At 39.2% G+C, this 18,328-nt stretch overlaps 1 protein-coding gene and 1 long non-coding RNA gene across 2 annotated transcripts in view; both read right to left on the reverse strand.

Moving 5' to 3' along the window:
- TMEM123 (transmembrane protein 123) overlaps nt 1-18,012 on the reverse strand; it is a 72,994-nt gene extending 54,982 nt beyond the window's left edge. The window contains exons 1-2 of the mRNA XM_012538089.2: nt 17,658-18,012; nt 13,422-13,478 (exon numbers count right to left, since the gene is read on the reverse strand). Coding sequence (XP_012393543.1) covers nt 13,422-13,478; nt 17,658-17,757 — 157 coding nt within the window. The 5' untranslated portion in view covers nt 17,758-18,012. The remainder of the gene's footprint in view (nt 1-13,421; nt 13,479-17,657) is intronic.
- On the reverse strand, nt 7,219-13,413 carry LOC125965269 (uncharacterized). The gene is made up of 3 exons (XR_007478965.1): nt 9,433-13,413; nt 9,101-9,213; nt 7,219-9,060 (listed from the first exon to the last, which is right to left on the reverse strand). It is a non-coding gene; the product is annotated as an uncharacterized LOC125965269 (long non-coding RNA).
- Nucleotides 18,013-18,328: the final 316 nt, after the last annotated feature.

The following is an 18,328-nucleotide window of genomic DNA, read 5'->3' on the forward strand; positions in this document are numbered from 1 at the left end:
TCCTATTCAAACTAGAATTCACATTCAACAAGGACCCATGGGGCACTCCATGTGTGGCAGCCCCTTCATGGGCATACTGAAAGACAACAGGAACCGAGGGTCTGATGGTTGGCTTTGCTGCCCTGGGCCTACTTTTGCGGGGAGAGAGGACCTATATTTATCTTCTACACCATCTTTTGTTTTTCTGGCTTTTCAAAAGAAACAAAAGCATAAAAAATTGCTCAAACTTTTCTCAGTGCATGTGCATCAGCACTGTTTATCTCTCCTAACCTCCGTTCATCATGACCTTCCCCCCTCCCGCTGCCCCCACGAACTGAAGCTAACGTTCACAATTTCCTGGGTTTTCCCAGAGCTCATACAGCAGGCTGGTTACTCAGCCCCATTATCTCTAACCCTTAAAATGATTTAAACGTTAGATATTCCCTTAGATGTTCACATCACAATAAAGTGCAAGCAGCAGTTCTTGATCTGAACTGGAAGCATTTCATTTGGCTCCTAATTGTAACTTCAGGATAGAGGCACGCTTCAGGAAAGAAAACACCAGAACAATTCCAATTTATTATTACACCTGCTGTCTTGAGTGCAGAGTATGAAGGTGCATAGTGGTTTAGAATCACTGTAGCATTTTAATGCTTGAAGAAATAACACCCACCTCCCACCAAAAAAAAAAAAAAAAAAGACCCAGAAAAATTAATGAAGTTGGCAGAATCCACATCCCTCGGCCTCCTCTTCTGGAGCCTGCTTTGCTTTTGACGTTTCAAAATACAACTCTTACATCTTAAATACTGTATTTCCACTTCAGAATTTCCTATATGTGATAACATAACTGCAGTGTACACCCATGGCTGCATGCCACATGACCTGCAGGCAGCCACACGACCTGCAGGCAGCCACATGACCTGCCTGTGCTCCTTGGACACAAGAGGCTCACTCCTGTTTCACACCTGCACCATTTATTCCTTCTGCCTGCAGTGCTCTCTCCCTGGTATATGCAGGGCTGGCTCCTCCCTGTTAGTCAGGGCTCAGCTCAGATGACCCCATCTCAGAGAGGTCCTCCCTGACCACCCAGTCTGAAGCAGCCCTTCCTCAGTCATTCTCTACCGCATTACCCTGTTTATGTATTTACATATTTATACCACCTTGTTTATTTCTAAAAATCACGATCTGAAATCCTCTTCTTTAGTTGTTTATCTCCTTATAGTCTGTATCTCCCCACCTGATTATAAACTTTTTGAGAGCAGGGACTAATCTATCTTATTTATCACTGTATGCCTTGTGCCTAAAACAGTGAATAGGAAAGTGGGCAGTCAAAACAAACATCTGTTCACTACATAACTGAACATAATATTGCATGATTTCCCACTCTACATTCCTTGAGACAAAACCTGATGCTGTTAAAAATTACCAGCAATTTTCAAATGCAATCTCAAAAACATGAGTTGAACACAATAAACAGTCTTTGAGGAGTAGAAGCAGTTCCTTAAGTACAAATTAATCCTTCAGAGTGGTCAGGGAAATTCTTTCCTACATCAACTCTCTAGTTAGAAACAAGTATCAATATCTATACCTACACGTCTGTCTGTCTGTCTGTCTATCTAACACCATTTGCATCTGAAGCAACCTGTCGGGCCAACTGGCTCCTGTCTTATAGCAGCTTACAACCTAACAGGAAGTTTCCATCTAATGTTTCTTTCACACATAAAGCATTTTACCCAAAGTAAGTAAAAGAAGGTAGTAAGGAATATGGGATTATATATCTGAAGTAAAATTCTTTCCACTTCAGTAAGACTTTTAGTGTTTCCATTGGGGGTAAAAATTGGAATAATTACTTGAGTAAGCTGTTCCCAAATTTCCGCTGCCCTCTTCTGCAGAAATCTAACCTCCAAATCAGGTCCATCTGTTCAAAATTGCTATGGTCCTGCCAGGTCTGTGGATAAAGCCAACCCTACTAGAGTAGCCCAAGTGACTGTACCAAGGATGGGTTACCAAGCCAAAGGCAATTGTGTATGGATAGAACGTTAAGGAAGATCAACTGCTTTGAATCTGGTTTTGTAAAATTATGCCCAAGAAAAGCGCTTCAGACTGGACAGTGATACCCTTAACCTCTGAGATTCCCCTTTTGGGGAAAGCACTGATGCTAACTGATTGAGGAGAAGGCTGTATCCTGAATGATACTGAGCTGTTGTTCTGAGACCTACTGTCCATTCTAGACCATGTTACATCTCCTTGTATCCTTGCCCAAACCCCTTTTATGAAAAATAATCTGGACATGTGCCTTCCTTGCACCATGAAGAATAAACCCATCCATCCACAGACCCTAAATTATAAGCCCCTGACTGTACATGAAATGGGGGAAATTATTTTCTCTATAAGCTTATAAATCATCAAACAAGTCGCTGCACAAAAGAATGTCAAAAGTATGTCTGTCTTCAAATAATGATTAGAGCATATTAAAAAAACAGAACTGCTACATATAATTCGGTGGTACAGTTAGAAAGTAACCTTAATTCCTGTTTCTTTGACATCCAGTATCTATCTTACTCTATAAACAAACAAAAAAAATCCAGCTACGATAATGGATAAGATTGGGGCATGGACCAGTCTTGTCTGAAAAACATATATAATGGTTCTTTGATAAGGTAAATCAGCAACTACAAAATATGTACTTGGTTCCACAGTTCAGTTCAACCAACATGTGTGCATACCTACTATATGTACCAGGCATAGTGTTACGTGCCAGGATGAATAAATCATAGATACCACTCATAGAACTTAGACAGAGACCAAAAAAACAAACAAAATAGAGAAAAATTGGATTTGTTGAATCCAATGTGGTGAGTCCTACAAAAGTGATAGGCACCAATGCTGTAGTATTGCTGGCTGTCTCCACTTTTCCCAACAGCACATTCCTGGAATACACATCATACAGGATTCCCCAAAGACGTTGTTCTCCTTTTGGGATTGGTGCCAAATAAACTGTGCTAAATTGCATCCAATAAATTGGCAAACAGTACGTCCAAAAGACAACCTTTCAACGATTAGAAGTGTGTTACTACAAAAGAGAAAATAGAGGATATAAAAGGAATAAAACAGTTATGGAAAATGTTACACAATGAACAAAACATTTTTATAATATTTGTATTATCTGGTCTCTTCAGAAAAATATTTTGAGGCAATGCTTTTTTTCCCCTCAGAATAAATTTCCCTGTGCTAGAAGGGGTATTTGAAATCATCTCACTGACTCTGAAGCTGTTCTCAAAGTACTGAATTGATCTTTAATGATCATTCAGCAAGAAAAATAACTTAGTATGATCAGATTATCATAATTAATCTCAATATAATTGTTAAAAGCAAGTAAATAGATGTACACAGAATACAAAGTTTTTGGGTAAACTTTTAAAATAGTTTCCCCAAATCTTTTGGTAATCTGGAACCTTAAAGTTTTGCTAAGTTCAGTTAAATAATGAGTTAAGTTAAATTAATTGAATACCTGAATCATTTCCAAATAAGATACAACACTGAAACACTAAATACTGAACCCAGGTTTATCCACTTTGGGCTTTCTTTTATAGAGTCACTAAAGATATTAAGTTCTCTTACTAAACACGTTTTGTGCCATGCTAAGAAACTGTACTATGAGAAAGCATATGTTTCTAGAAATTATGAAATATATTCATAAACTGACCAATCTAAAGAATGCTGGTCTAACAGTTCACAGTTCTTTTTCTTACTTTCACTAGAAATTAAGGTTACTTAGTGTTAAGAATTTTAATGCTTCAACATAATTAAAGCTACTAGAAATAATAAGGGAAACATCTCCATATGCAAGAAAACTAGGATGTGCGTTTTTGATAAAAGAAGGTATGAGAGATGTGTTTTTGTTGAGAGAAAAGAAAGTAATTTGTCCTAAAGTGAGGCTTGTTATTTCAGAAAGGGAAAGAGGAAAAAACACAGAACACAATCTGAAGGGATATTAAGAAAGTTGTAGGAGGTCTGTGGAAAGAGAATCTTGGGAAAGAAGTATTATGTGTGGTCAAGCTGGATAAGATTGAACAAATTTGTTCTAAGGGTTTAAAAAAATAACCTTTAATATCAATGGTGTACTTATGTAAAACTGGAACTTAATTTTCTTTCATCTACTAAGAGAACAAAGTTTGCTTGGACTATTGATCTGCTCCTGATAAGATTCTGTGAAAGGTTTATTCTTATCTTTTAAGTAACCTGCCTAGAAAGCAAAGATTTTGTGTTTTATCAAAATTATTTCCTGTGCTTCATGTTATCTTAATCAGGTCTTTGATTACTTGGGAAAACAGAGTCTTCTCAATTTTAAAAGAACTAAGTTTTGCTCAGAACTATGTAAACTTTTTAGATAATAAAGTATTGCTTTATAATAATCTGTGATTTCATTTAGTCAAGTGTCCAAAACCTTTTGATAATTTTGACAAACTTCCCAAAAATCAAATTCTAAATAATGCCTTTTTGATCTGAAAGTAACCCTGGGCATTTCCAGAGCTCCTACAACATCTCAAAAGATTTGTTCTCTCTCTTTACAAAGAGATATTAAACTAATTAGGCTTATTTGGTATGTTAAATTACATGGGAAGCATTGTCAAATAAACGATAATAAACCTTTTTAAGTTATACTGCATGGGTGAATGTTATTAACATAAATGTTCTAGAAATTGTATAAAATTCTGATACGTCCTGGTGATGTTATCAGTCATAATTCTAGTTAGCATCCTAAAATGTGTGTCACAAAAATAACCATACTTTAGTAGAGCAATCTTTTCATAGTGCACTCCTGGGAGATGAAGGCCTCAAACAACACACACTGCAGCCTGGAGATTTCATCTATTGGAAAAGACATCTCTAGAAAGACTCCTTTCAACCCCACTAGAAAGGCCTCTATCAGGTACTGTTAACCAACCCTTGTGTTGCCAAACTTCAAAAATATAGACTCTTGGATTTAACACATCACATCTCAAGAAAGCATCAAACACTAACTGGACCGGTACACCAACTGGTGACCTGAAAATAAAGATTTACAGGAATTGAAGCAGATGACACCTGAAGGAGACAGCTCTTCCAAGATGACTGAACCAGGCCTGTACAGGTATACACCTTTTTCTCCCCTTCTTTCTTGAAAAGACAGTTCTCTTATCTGCATTTCCCAATGTATTGCAAAAGGGGAAACCTCTCTGACTGCTGGATCTGTCACTAGATACTCCAACCTGTTCATGATGTTGGAGAGCCATCGTTTTTACCTGTAACTAATTTCTCATTAGTCCCAAATGCCACTGTCAATTATACCTACAAGCCTACAGGTGTTACCTATTTGGTTAGGCTGTTACATGCAAGTGTTCCCATGCCTTGTTTCAATCTTTCTCCAACCATAACAATACTAGTTCAATAAAAAACCTCCACCAACTGTATGACCTTAACTCTCCCACACCCTTTTCCTTATTAAAATATCATCTGTTTTCCTACACCCAAGGGAAATACAAGCAGGCAAACTTCTCTTTGCAAGGCTTTTAGAATAGACCCCTTTAGGCTAGGATAGTACCTTACAGAATGTCATCCCAATTCCTCTGACCCTTGGCTTGAAAAGGTCAATCAGGAAATTCTAGCTAATGAAGAACCAGACCTTAGATGGAGTTCTCTGCTCCACCTGGTTTTATCTTTTTCTGCAGTGGATGACATTTCTCATGGGTGTATGAATGTTTAGATAGATGGTGAACTGGAGGCCAATGCTTATTGGGACATTTAACTGTCAACATTTGTAACAAATCAGAAGCCTCCCATTTGTTCTCCCCATTAAACCTCCATGGCTGCCTTAAACAGGAACTTCCAGGAAGCACACATGACTCTGGGTTTGCCTCCACAGGGAGAGCCCTTCTCCCATGGGTTGGGGTAAGAACCAGGGAATGCATACTCAAAAATCTTTCCCTAACATTAGAAGAGCTAGCCAACTCCACAGCCAAGGCAGTAGCTGCCTAACAATAATTACATGACTCATTGGCTAAGGTAGTTTTGGACAATCATATAGCCTTTGTTTATCTACTTGCTGAGCAAGGAGGCATTTGTGTAATAGCAAATACCCCCTGTCACATATGGATTAATGTCTCTGGGAAGACAGAAATTCAACTGTACAAGATCGGAAGACAGAAATTCAACTGTACAAGATCAGGGAGCAAGTGTACTGGTTACAAGGAATTTCACCTGACTCTCTCCATGGTCCTTTGATTTGTTCAGCTGGCTACATTTGGGTCTAGGGTTATGGTTTAGAATCATCAAATAAATTGGATTTGTCCTGTTACTTTTGTTTTGCATAATTATTTTTCTACTTTGTACTGGTTGCCTGTCAAATCTCTGCAGAGGTTTTGCATCAAATAGAGGAAATGCTAACTCAATACTCTGAGATGATCTCCAAATGCTATGACCTTGATAAGATATCAACTTTAGATGAGAAGTGTCTGAGAGTTCTCCCTCCTACCTTTCCCTGTTACTCAAATGTAGCTTCAACAGTTTCCAATTTGTGCATTTTTCCCTCCAACGTGGGATATGACAACCAGGAAAGGACCTTCCTCAAACCAAGGAACAGAATCACCAAAACCTGACTCTTGATCAGTGATGCTTCTGAGGAAAGATACTAATCAACAGGGGGAAATGTGAAAATAAATAAAGGAACTCTTACTTAAAAATGGAGTTGAGAATCCCTGAAGGGAGAGCTCTCATACACTACCTCTCACTGCCAGTTGCAGACCCAGCAGGAAGAAGCTTACTTTACATGCCGCAGAAGAAGGAAGAAAGATTTTCTCCTTGCCCAGCAACAGCCCAGCCCATGAGAAACTACCACATTCAGCCAATGAGAAGCTGCTATTACCCTGCACTCCTGCTCTGCTCCAGCGAACTTCTGTTTGAAGCAGGCCCCCCCAACTTCCTCCCTTCCTCTATAAAAGCATGCTTCTCTCCTTTGTTCTCCAGACTTGCCTATGATTCACCATATTTTGCTTGTCCTGAATTACAATTAGTCTGCTGTTCCCAAATGAACTCATTTTGCTGGTAAAATAACTGGCTATTTAGTTTTTAAGGTTGACACACCATACACAAAAATAAATTCAAAATGGTAAAGACTTGAACAAAAGACCTGAAACCATAAAACTACTAGAACAAAACATAGGTGGTAAGCTCCTTGACAGTGATGTTGGCATGGTAATGACTTTTTTTTTTTTTTTTTTTGCAGTACGCGGGCCTCTCACTGTTGTGGCCTCTCCCATTGTGGAGCACAGGCTCCAGACGTGCAGGCTCAGCAGCCATGGCTCACGGGCCTAGCCGCTCCACGGCATGTGGGATCCTCCCAGACCGGGGCACGAACCCGTGTCCCCTCCATCGGCAGGCGGACTCTCAACCACTGCACCACCAGGGAAGCCAGGTAATGACTTTTTTTGAATCTGACACAAAAAGCAACAAAAGCAAAAATAAAGAAATGGGACTGCATCAAACTAAAAAGCTTCTGCATAGCAAAGGAAACCATCAGCAAAATGAAAAGGCAACCTATTGAACAGGAGGAAATATTTGCAAATGATATATCCAATAAGGGGTTAATGTCCAAAATATATAAAGAGCTCATACAACTCAACATCAAAAAACAATCAAATTAAAAATTGGCAGAAGATCTAAATAAACATTTTCTCAAGTAAGATATAAAGATGGCCTACAGGTACATGGAAAGATACTCTACTTCATTAATCATCAGGGAAATGCAAGTCAAAACCATAATGAGATATTGCATCATACCTGTTAGAACGGCTATTATCAAAAAGATGAGAAATAACTACTGTTGTGAAGGATATGGACAAAAGGGAACCCTTATGCACTGTTGGTGGCAACATAAATTGATGCAACCACTATGGAAAACAGTATGAAGATTCCTCAAAAAATTAAAAATAGAACTATCGTATGATTCAGTTACCACTTCTCGGTATTTATCTGACGTAAACAGAAACAATAACTCAAATAGATATGCAAACCCCCATGTTCATTTCACATTACTTACAATAGCCAAGATATGAAACAATCTAAGTGTCTATCGATAGGTGAATGGATAAAGAAATTGTGGTATATACACACAATGGATTATTATTCAGCCATATAAAAGAAGGAAAATCTTGCCATTTGTGACAAATATGGATGGACTGTGAGAGTATTATGTTAAGTGAAATAAGGCAGACAGAGAAAGACAAATACTGTATAATATCGCTTATATGTGGAATTCAAAAAATAAACAAAACAAGCCCATAGATACAGAGAACAAATCAGTGGCTGCCAGAGACTGAGGATGGGGGCATGAGAGTAAAGGGTGAACTGTGCTTTATTTTTAGTCTGTTTAAATAAATTGAATTTTTAAAAATGAGAAAAAAAGTCCAATAGGAAAAGACACCGAACAACTGAGTAAAGTATTTAAAAACAAAAAACCATTCCCACAACTGCCCAATAATAATCACAAGTACATTTAGGGTAATCTATCTAGTCATTTTTTTCCAATTGAAAATTTTTCTGTAGAATTACTGTAACTAGAATAAAAGTATATTCTGACTATGTACAGCAGAAATAATAAAAAGCAAGCCCAGAAGCAACTGAGAATATGAACTACATGGAGCATTAGGAAACCCACAACAATAAAAATCCATGACAAATACAAGAAGAGGATTTTTACACTCGTCAACATATATGTACCTAAAATAGGAGCACCCAAATACATGAAACAAATACTAACAGACATAAAGGGAGAAACAGATGGAAATACAATAATAGTAGGAGATTTTAACACCCTACTCACATCAATGGACAGATCTTCTAGACAAAATCAATAAGGCAACAAAGATCCAAAGGATACAATAGAACGGTTAGACTTAATTGATATTTTCAGGACATTACATCCAAAAAACCCAGAATACACATTGTTTTCAAGTTCACATGGAACATTCTCTAGGATTGACCACATACTAGAGGACAAAACAAACGTCAACAAATTAACAGTATAGAAATTATTTCAAGCATCTTCTTTGACCACAACAACATGAAACTAGAAATCAACCACAAGAAAAGATATATGAAAAAAAAAACGATTACATGGAAACTAAACAAAATGCTACTAAGAAACCAATGGGTCAATGTGGAAATCAAAAAGGAAATTAAAAAATACTTTAAGGGCTTCCCTGGTGGCGCAGTGGTTGAGAGTCCGCCTGCCGATGCAGGGGACGCGGGTTCGTGCCCCGGTCCGAGAAGATCCCACATGCCGCGGAGCGGCTGGGCCCGTGAGCCGTGGCCGCTGAGCCTGCGCGTCCGGAGCCTGTGCTGCGCAACGGGAGAGGCCACAACAGTGAGAGGCCCGCGTACCGCAAAAAAAAAAAAAAAAAAATACTTTAAGACAAGTGACAATGAAAACACAACCACACAGAATCTATGGGATGCAGCAAAAGCAGTTCTTAAGAGGGAAGTTCATAGCGATACAGGCCTTCCTCAAGAAACAAGAAAAATATCTCAAAAAATAACCTAACCTATCACCTAAAAGAATCAAAAAAAAGAAGAACAAACAAAACCTAAAGTCAGCAGAAGGAAGGAAATAATAAAGCTCAGAGAGGAAATAAATAAAATTGAGATTAAAAAAATAGAAAAAAATCAATAAAACCAGGACCTAGAAGAAAAGACAGAACCCAAATAAAATAAGAAATGAAAAAGGATAAATATCAACTGATACCACAGACATGCAAAAAAACATAAGAGAATACTATGAACAATTATATGACAACAAATTTGACAAACTAGAAGAAACAGACAACTTTCTAGAAGCATACAGCCCACCACAAATGAATCAAAAAGAATAGATTATTTGAACAGAGCAACCACTAGAAGTGAAATAGAACCTGTAATAAAAAAAAGAACTCCCTACAAACAAAAGTCCAGGACCAGATGGCTTCACAGGCAAATTCTACCAAACATACATAGAAGAAATTTTACTGATCCTTCTCAAACTCTTCCAAAAGACTGTTGAGGCAACACTCCCAAAGACATTCTACGAAGCCAGCATCACGCTGATACTAAAACCAGACAAAGATACCACTAAAAAAGAAAAGTACAGGCCAATATCTTTGACGAACGTAGATGCAAAAGTTCTCAACAAAATACTAGCAAACTGAATCCAACAACACATAAAAAAGATCATATACTGTGACCAAGTGGGATACATCCTAGGTTCACAAGGAAGGTTCAACACACGGAAATCTATCAATGTGATACACCACATCAACAAAAGAAAATATAAAAACCACATGATAATCTCAATAGACACAGAAAAAGCATTTGACAAAATTCAACATTCATTCATGATAAAAACTCTACCAAAATGGGTATAGAGGGAACATATCTCAATATAATAAAAGCCACTTTTGACAAACCCACAGCCAATATAATACTTAATGGTGAAAAGCTGAAAGCCCTGCTAAATTCTTGAAAAAGACAAGGATGCCCACTCTCACCACTTCTATTCAAAATAGTACTAAAAGTTCTAGCCACAGCAATCAGACAAGAAAAAGAAATAAAAGGTATCCAAATTGGAAGGGAAGAGGTAAAATTGTCACTATATACAGATGACATGATACTATATATAGAAAACCCTGATGACGCCACACAAAAACTATTGGAACTGATAAATAAATTCAGCAAGGTAGCAGGATACAAGATTAACATACAGAAATCACTTGCATTTCTTTACACTAACAATGAAATAGCAGAAAGGGAATGTAAAAAAATTACTTTTTAAAATCACACCAAAAAAAACCCCCAAAACTTAGGAATAAACCTGACCAAGGAGCTGAAAGACCTATATGCTGAGAACTATAAAACATTAATAAAGGAAATTAAAGATGATTCAAAGAAATGGAAAGATATCCCATGCTCTACTACCCAAAGCAATCTACAGATTTAATGCGATCCCTATCAAATTACCCATGACATTTTTCACAGAACTAGAATAAATAATCTTAAAATTTATACAGAACATAAAAGACCCAGAATTGCCAAAGCAATCCTGAGAAAAAAGAACAAAGCAGGAGGCACAACCCTCCCAGACAATACTACAAGGGTACAGTAATCAAAACAGCATGGTATTGGCACAAAAACAGACATAGGGATCAACGGAACAAAATAGAGAGCCCAGAAATAAATCCACACCCTTACAGTCAATTAATCTTCAACAAAGGAGGCAAGAATATAAAATGGGAGAAAGTCTTTTCAGCAAGTGTTGCTGGGAAAGTTGGACAGCTGCATGTAAATCAATGAAGTTAAAACACACCCTCACGCCATGCACAAAAGTAAACTCAAAATGGCTTAAAGACTTAGATATATATAAGACATGACACCATAAAACTCCTAGAAGAGATCATAGGCAAAACATTTCTGACATAAATCATACCAATGTTTTCTTAGGTTAGTCTCCCAAGGCAATAGAAATAAAAACAAAAATAAAAAAATGGGACCAAATCAAATTTACAAGCTTTTTCACTGCAAAGGAAACCATAAAAAAATGAAAAAAACAATATAGAGAACGGGAGAAAATATTTGCAAAAGATGCGACCGACAACGGCTTAATTTCCAAAATATACAAACAGCTCATAAAACCCAACAACAAAAAAGCAGACAACCCAGTTGAAGACCTAAAGAGGCATTTCTCCAAAGAAGACATACAGATGGACAATAGCACATGAAAAGATGCTCAACATCTCTAATTATTAGAAAAATGCAAATCAAAACTACAATGATGTACCACCTCACACCAGTCAGAATGGCCATCATTAAACAGTCTACAAATAACAAATTCTGGAGAGGGTGTGGAGAAAAGGGAACCCTCCTACACTGTTGGTAGGAATGTAAGTTGGTGCAGCCACTATGGAAAACTGTATGGAGGTTCCTCAGAAAACTAAAAATAGAATTACCATGTGATCCAGCAATCCCACTCCTGGGCATATATCTGGACAAAAGTATAATTCAAAAAGACACATGCATCCCTATGTTCATAGCAGATGCAAACTATTACATACAGAATGGATAAGCAACAAGGCCCTACTATATAGTACAGGGAACTATATTCAATATTCTGGAATAAACCATAATGGAAAAGAATATAAAAAAGAATGTATATATATGTATAACTGAATCACTCTGCTGTACAGCAGAAATTCACAGAACATTGTAAATCAACTATATTTCACTAAAAAAATTAATTAATAAAAAACTCCATGACATTGCACAACAATGTGAATGTACTTAATGCCACTGGGCTGTACACTTAAAAATGGCTAACATTGTGAATTTTATGTTATGTGTATTTTTCTACAATGAAATAAAACAAAAAACAAACAAAAACTCCAAGAAGTAAGGGCTTGGTCCATTTTGTAATGTGTCCTTACATTAGAGGCACTCAATAAATATTTGTTGAATAAAAGTAGAGAAAATGGGTCCAGTGATAGGATTTGTGTACCTTTTTCTAGTTTCCACCTCTGTCAACTCTTAATAACAAGGACAGTAAGAAGATAAACTAAATACTGCTTACAAGAAACATGCCTTGATGGTTCACTATTTATAACATCAGCCTGGTTCCTATCTTTCCATGCTAATGAACTCAGAAAATCAAGAAAGAAATCCATTTGTCCCAAACTAAAAGCACAAGAAAAGTGCCTGAGCATCTTTTTGGGACGTCCCTGGTGGTCCAGTGGTTAAGAATCCGCCTTCCAATGCAGGGAATGCGGGTTTGATCCCTGGCTAGGGAACTAAGATCCCACATGCTGTGGGGCAACCCATGTGCTGCAACTAGACAGGAGCCCGTGAGGTGCAAAGAAGACCCAGTGCAGCCAAAAAACAAAAACACAAACAAAAAGGGCCTCGTCTATTGTTTCAATAGGGAAGCAAGAGGGTGGGTTGAAATCTAACTGATGGGTGAAATATAAGTAGGGTCTCCCTGGAGTCCACCAAGGCAAATTAAGGCTACTGTGGCTGACCAGCTTAGCGTGACTTGTTCTACCGGCAAGATCAGCAGACTTACATATTCATAGTTCATATCTATAGGCAGAGTGCAAAATGTCATACCTAAAAATGTGCTTCAGAACTCAGTAATAAATTCCAGTATGCTTTTAGTTTCAGAATTTATTCACATCTTTGCTAAACTGAGAAAGACTATTAATCCAGTGAACTATCATTTACTGATGTCCACTAAGGGCAGCCCTTGATGGTAGGCTTTAGGGATTCACGAATGAACAAATCATGGTTAAGACAGGTCAGTGTACCAGCTTACATGTACTTGACTAGCTGATATTACTTTATGTATCCTAGACAGATAATCTGTTTCCTGACCTTTTTAAACTCACCTATTGGGTTATCATTGGAGTCTTCCACAGACATAGGATTCTTCTTACCTGGAGATCCTATAAAAACAAAGAAATATCCTGTGATGAAAGGACATTTAATATTTAACTAAGAACACTGGCAATATGTTTCTGTCTCTGGGGTGGTGGTGGTGTGGGGGAAGGGTAGATTATTCCACAGGAAGTTCTACTTTTGCCACTGTTGCTATGAAATATACCTTGAAACTGTCAGTAAATCTGGGACTGTATTATTGGATTTTTCAAGACAGAAAACATATGGCTAATGTAACACTTATATAGTACTTACTATGTGCCAGCCAATGATACAATAGTTTGCCAAAGTTCATTCACCCACATGAGGACACAGTGGTTGGTGAGGAATTTTTGCTACTGACAACTCTGCTCTTCTGAGTAGAGTGGACCATCCTGGGAGGGGCCCTTACTATTAATGGGTGCTCCTAGGTCTTGTACCACCAACATGCCTAACTGCATACAATGGAGAGAAGATGAACTGGGTTAGGATTTTCATTTAAAATTGCAAGCCTTCTCAGTATAATTCTTTGAATTTTTAGCTAGTACCTTAAATTTGGAAAAAGTTTGGAAGAATTCTATGCCCCAGTTAAGCAACTTTTCAGAGTGGGTTATTCATCTTTGGTCTTTGTATAATGAAAGATTAACACATATACTACATGGGAGGCAAGTAAGTTTATTACTGTGTACTTTTCACAAAGATAGTTTTCCCCTACCCAAAAAACCTTCAAAGTACAAAGAAAGTAAGCAATAACAACTTTGAAGGAGCTATCTTTACTGTGCGTTTCTTCCTCTTGCTGGAACCATAATCCATTTATCACAAAAGAATATAGTGTGAAGATTAAACTTGAAAAAGATCGAGGTCAGTAGACTGTACAGATGTATTTAGCAGCAGGTAGCAAATAACTGCCAACATTATTAAGGGCTTACTACATGCCAGGCCTCATGGGGAGCATGTAACTTGCATTAGCTCATCTAACCCTCACAACAATTCTGTGACAGGAACACTGTTGTGCAGTGACAGAACTGAGACCCAGAGGAGGCCACCCAGCTAGTAAGTGGCAGAGTCTGGATTTGGACCAGGGTGTTTGATTCCAAAGCCTGTACTTGTGAATGCCAAAATGGAACCGTTGATTTTCTGCTATAAACCTGCTTCTGCCCCAGTGTTCCCAGTTGTTGCATTACCAGTTGTTCAATCCTAAAACCAAGAGGTCATCTTTTGATTCTTCCTTCTTCCTCACTCCACCATGCAATCCATTAGCAAATGATTTCAGTTCTACCCCCCAAAAAGATCTAGACTCTATCTACTTATCTCCATTACCACGTGCTTTCATCTTTTGCCTAGACTGCTACGAGAGCCTCCTGTTTTTGTCTACCTGCTGTTGTCACTCCTATGAGGGATGATTTCCTGGCAACCCATTTTTTTTTTTTTTTTTTTTTGCGTGAGGAAGAAGGCAGAAGCAGTGTTCTTTCTAAGCTCTTTCTAGCTTTAGGACCTTTTCTCCTCTTTTCAAAAAATACTTATGAAGTACCTACTATGGGCAGGCACTGTTTCTGTGTCCTAAGAGATAAAGAATGTCACGGACAATCTAAGAACAAGGAGGCTGATGCTTTACCTGACAAAATGACCAAGTATTAAAATAGAATATTGCACTAAATAGAAGAAAAGAAAGTTAAGTTCATGAAGTGGCATAGGCTCATTAAAGATTAATTTCATATCCTAATTGGCTACCCATTATGGTGGCTTTTGAAGCCTGGGAATCACTTGAGAAAGTCCCTGTTTTTTGCATTCCCCCTGCAGGCTAAGAACACTTTAACTAGGGCTTGCCTATGGTTTGATAGATGTAATCTAGAGAGTCGGAAATGGCCATCTCTTAGCAACCTATTTGAACTCTTTAATGCAGCATTTCTGAAGCCACCTTAATCCTTGGACTTTTCCATTTAAGGGTCAATAAAGTTCTTCCTTTCCCCTAAGGCTGTTTAAGGTGGGTTTCTGTCACTTGCCACCAAAAGTCCTGATTAATAGCCTCCCCCACCCTTACGTCTTTCATTGAACTACCACAATCTATCCTGTCTGCTGGCTTGCTAACTTGCTCATAGTATCCCTCCTCCTTCAACTGAAGATATTTATGAAACTATGCAGCAGACTGTGAAGGATATTTTAAAAGAAGAATTTCAATAATGTTTTTATCTTCTCCCACAATATTCTGGGCAATGTCAGTATTGTGGATAAAAGTATTATCTACTTGAAGAGCCAACATCACCTACTGTAGCTTAGTGGCAAAATGGTTAATTGAGAGTTTAGATTCTGGCCTCTGAAATCAAACATGTATTAGTTGTTTCACTTTGAATAAATTAGGTAACTTCTAAGCCTCAGTTTCCTCATTTATAAAATGGGGATAATACTGTGAGGATCCAATGGGAGTAAGTATGGACCTCAATTAGCATAGTGTGAGAAGCACAGGAAAAGTGTCTAGTAAAAATTAGCTATATAAGCTCTAGTATGACAAAAATCACTGTACTTCATAATGACACTTTATACAGATTACACACTGCATATAAAGACTAGGACAACCTTTACTTGCTCTTTTGAGACATCCTCTACAGAACCTTCCTTTACTCTAGTTTCAAGGTGGACTGTATAGTCTGCAGAAATGGATTCCAGCTCACATTGGTTATACTAGTTTATGAAATCAAGGCTTTCATATAGTAGAGCATTCCAAGTTTTCCAAATAGCATTAACGTCTAGTGAGACATCAAGTAACAAATAGAACAAACAGTGAGTATTAAAACAGGGCAAAAAAAAATCTGTTATGAGGGCAAAAGAAAAGCAAGCACACTCAGTTTCTCTACTCAGTAAGCAATAAGCAGGTATACTTTCACAAAGTAACAAATAAAAAAATGGAAAGCAACTCACATAGATATTGGCATAAAATTAGCAGCAAAATATACTGTTTAATTCCAGATAGTCCACTTTTACAATAAAATACCTCATAATATTGAAACTATGACGGACATGATTTTACTGATCATTCTTTCCTGAAATGATCTCAAAATTAGCTCTACAAAGCCAGTCTGTCACATGTGCAATTCAGCAAACAAAAAAATTCAGCAAAACAAACAAAAACTGTTATTGTCTAACTCACCCAGATTATTCTAGCAAAAGCAGGTGTTGTGCCTGAACCCTCTGGTTTTGCAAACTGCTGGATAAAACTAATGTAATATACAGTGGATAGAATTTAAAACCAGGAAAAACTTGGGTCATTTAAACTAACTTATTCTAGTTTACTGACCATTAATCAGTGACCTGACCTCTATAAGAGCTGACAAAGAGAAAACAGAATTTACACAGCAAATCAGTTTTCAGGACTTTATCCAAAAAGTCCCCAAAGGGCCAAGGGCCTAAAGGGACACCTCCACTTCCCCTAGAAGAGAAATGTCAAAATCATTTTGTTATGATTTTACTGACGACGTCGTGGACTCCTAACAATAGCGCAGCTGTGATCGTAAGGCTGCACAGCTGATACGCGCCTCGGCCCGCCTCGGCCGGTGTTTACGGTACACGAGGGGCTGGTAGCGCCCATCCACAGAAGCACAAGCATCACCTGCGCCCGGGAGCGCTGTCCGCACCCCAAAAGCTCCCAACCAGCTACACTAGCCCCAAAGCGTCTGGGGTCCTTAAGACTATAAATAATTGGTTTGATATTACACAATTAGGCGATGAAACGCCGGAAAACGCCTAAAGGTTCCGCAACTAACTGGTAGACATATTTGCTCAGGAATCGGTAGACATATTTTTCAATCCATCTAATCGTTTACAAAAGGAAGGCTTAGATAATCTCTAACCTCCCAGGAAAACATTAACTTCGGGGAAAGACTGTAACAACTGAGTTGAACCCCTGCTGAAGGCCCATCCTTCGGTAACTCAACAGGTTATACGCACTCCTCCAGGCCTGCGTCCGCTGCTTGCAGAAAAACTGAGGGGAAGGACTGGACCATTTCTTAAGCAGGCGGCCTTGGGACAGGTGGGGGACTGGCCCAAGCTCAGTTTTCCCTCTGATGGGGCCATCAGGTCACCTCCAGGACTGCCCCGTGCGTTCGGCCTAAGACTTGCAGAACTTTCTGCACAACCAGATCCAACTTGGAAACTCCCGATGGGCAGCGCGACTCCTCCCGGAGCCGGGGCTGGCGACCCCCGCAGCCACTTACCCTCCGGGTCTGTGCTGTCGGCGATGATCTTCAGCAGCGCTACCCCCACCACGACCCCCAGGGCCAGCACAGCCAAGATACCTCGCGAGCCGAGTCCCATTGTTCCGAGGCAGGACGCAGAGGCCGCGTGGGTTCCCGAAGAGGTGGCGGCTGCGCTGGTTAGAGCTGTGCCTTGGCGCACCGGAGCCCGCCCCGCGTCCCCTTCCGCCACGCACGCCTCACCTCCCACCGCCTGCCCCCCAAAGACCAAATAGGGCGCGGGAGCCTGGCCTGGAGAGGGCGTCGCGTGCCTGCCCCGGCCGCGGGACGGGGCGGGGCTGAGGCGGCGGGGCGGGGCCGACACGCGGGGGCGGGGTTTGCGATTTGAAGCACCCGGACCCTCCTAGCAGCTTCCCCGTGTGACGCGCGCATGCGAGCCTCGGAATGCTCGAGCAGTTTTCTTTTTTTTCCGGAAAGGGTAGTTTTGTTTTTTTGGATAGAAGCGAGTACCTCTGCCTCTCCAGATACCGAGTACGCCGGGCTTTGCTGGGCCCGGAAGGAAGTCTTTGAAGAGTAGTTTTTAGGTGAGGCACGGAGGCTGCGTGCGGCTCAGAGTGAGAGGGAGAAGTCGCAGGCGAGGACAGCATAAAGGGAGGTACAGGAAAGAGGGTTTTTTTCCTCCGAGTGACCCA

The sequence above is a fragment of the Orcinus orca genome, chromosome 8 (assembly GCF_937001465.1).
Source record: "Orcinus orca chromosome 8, mOrcOrc1.1, whole genome shotgun sequence".
Classification (NCBI taxonomy): domain Eukaryota; kingdom Metazoa; phylum Chordata; class Mammalia; order Artiodactyla; family Delphinidae; genus Orcinus; species Orcinus orca.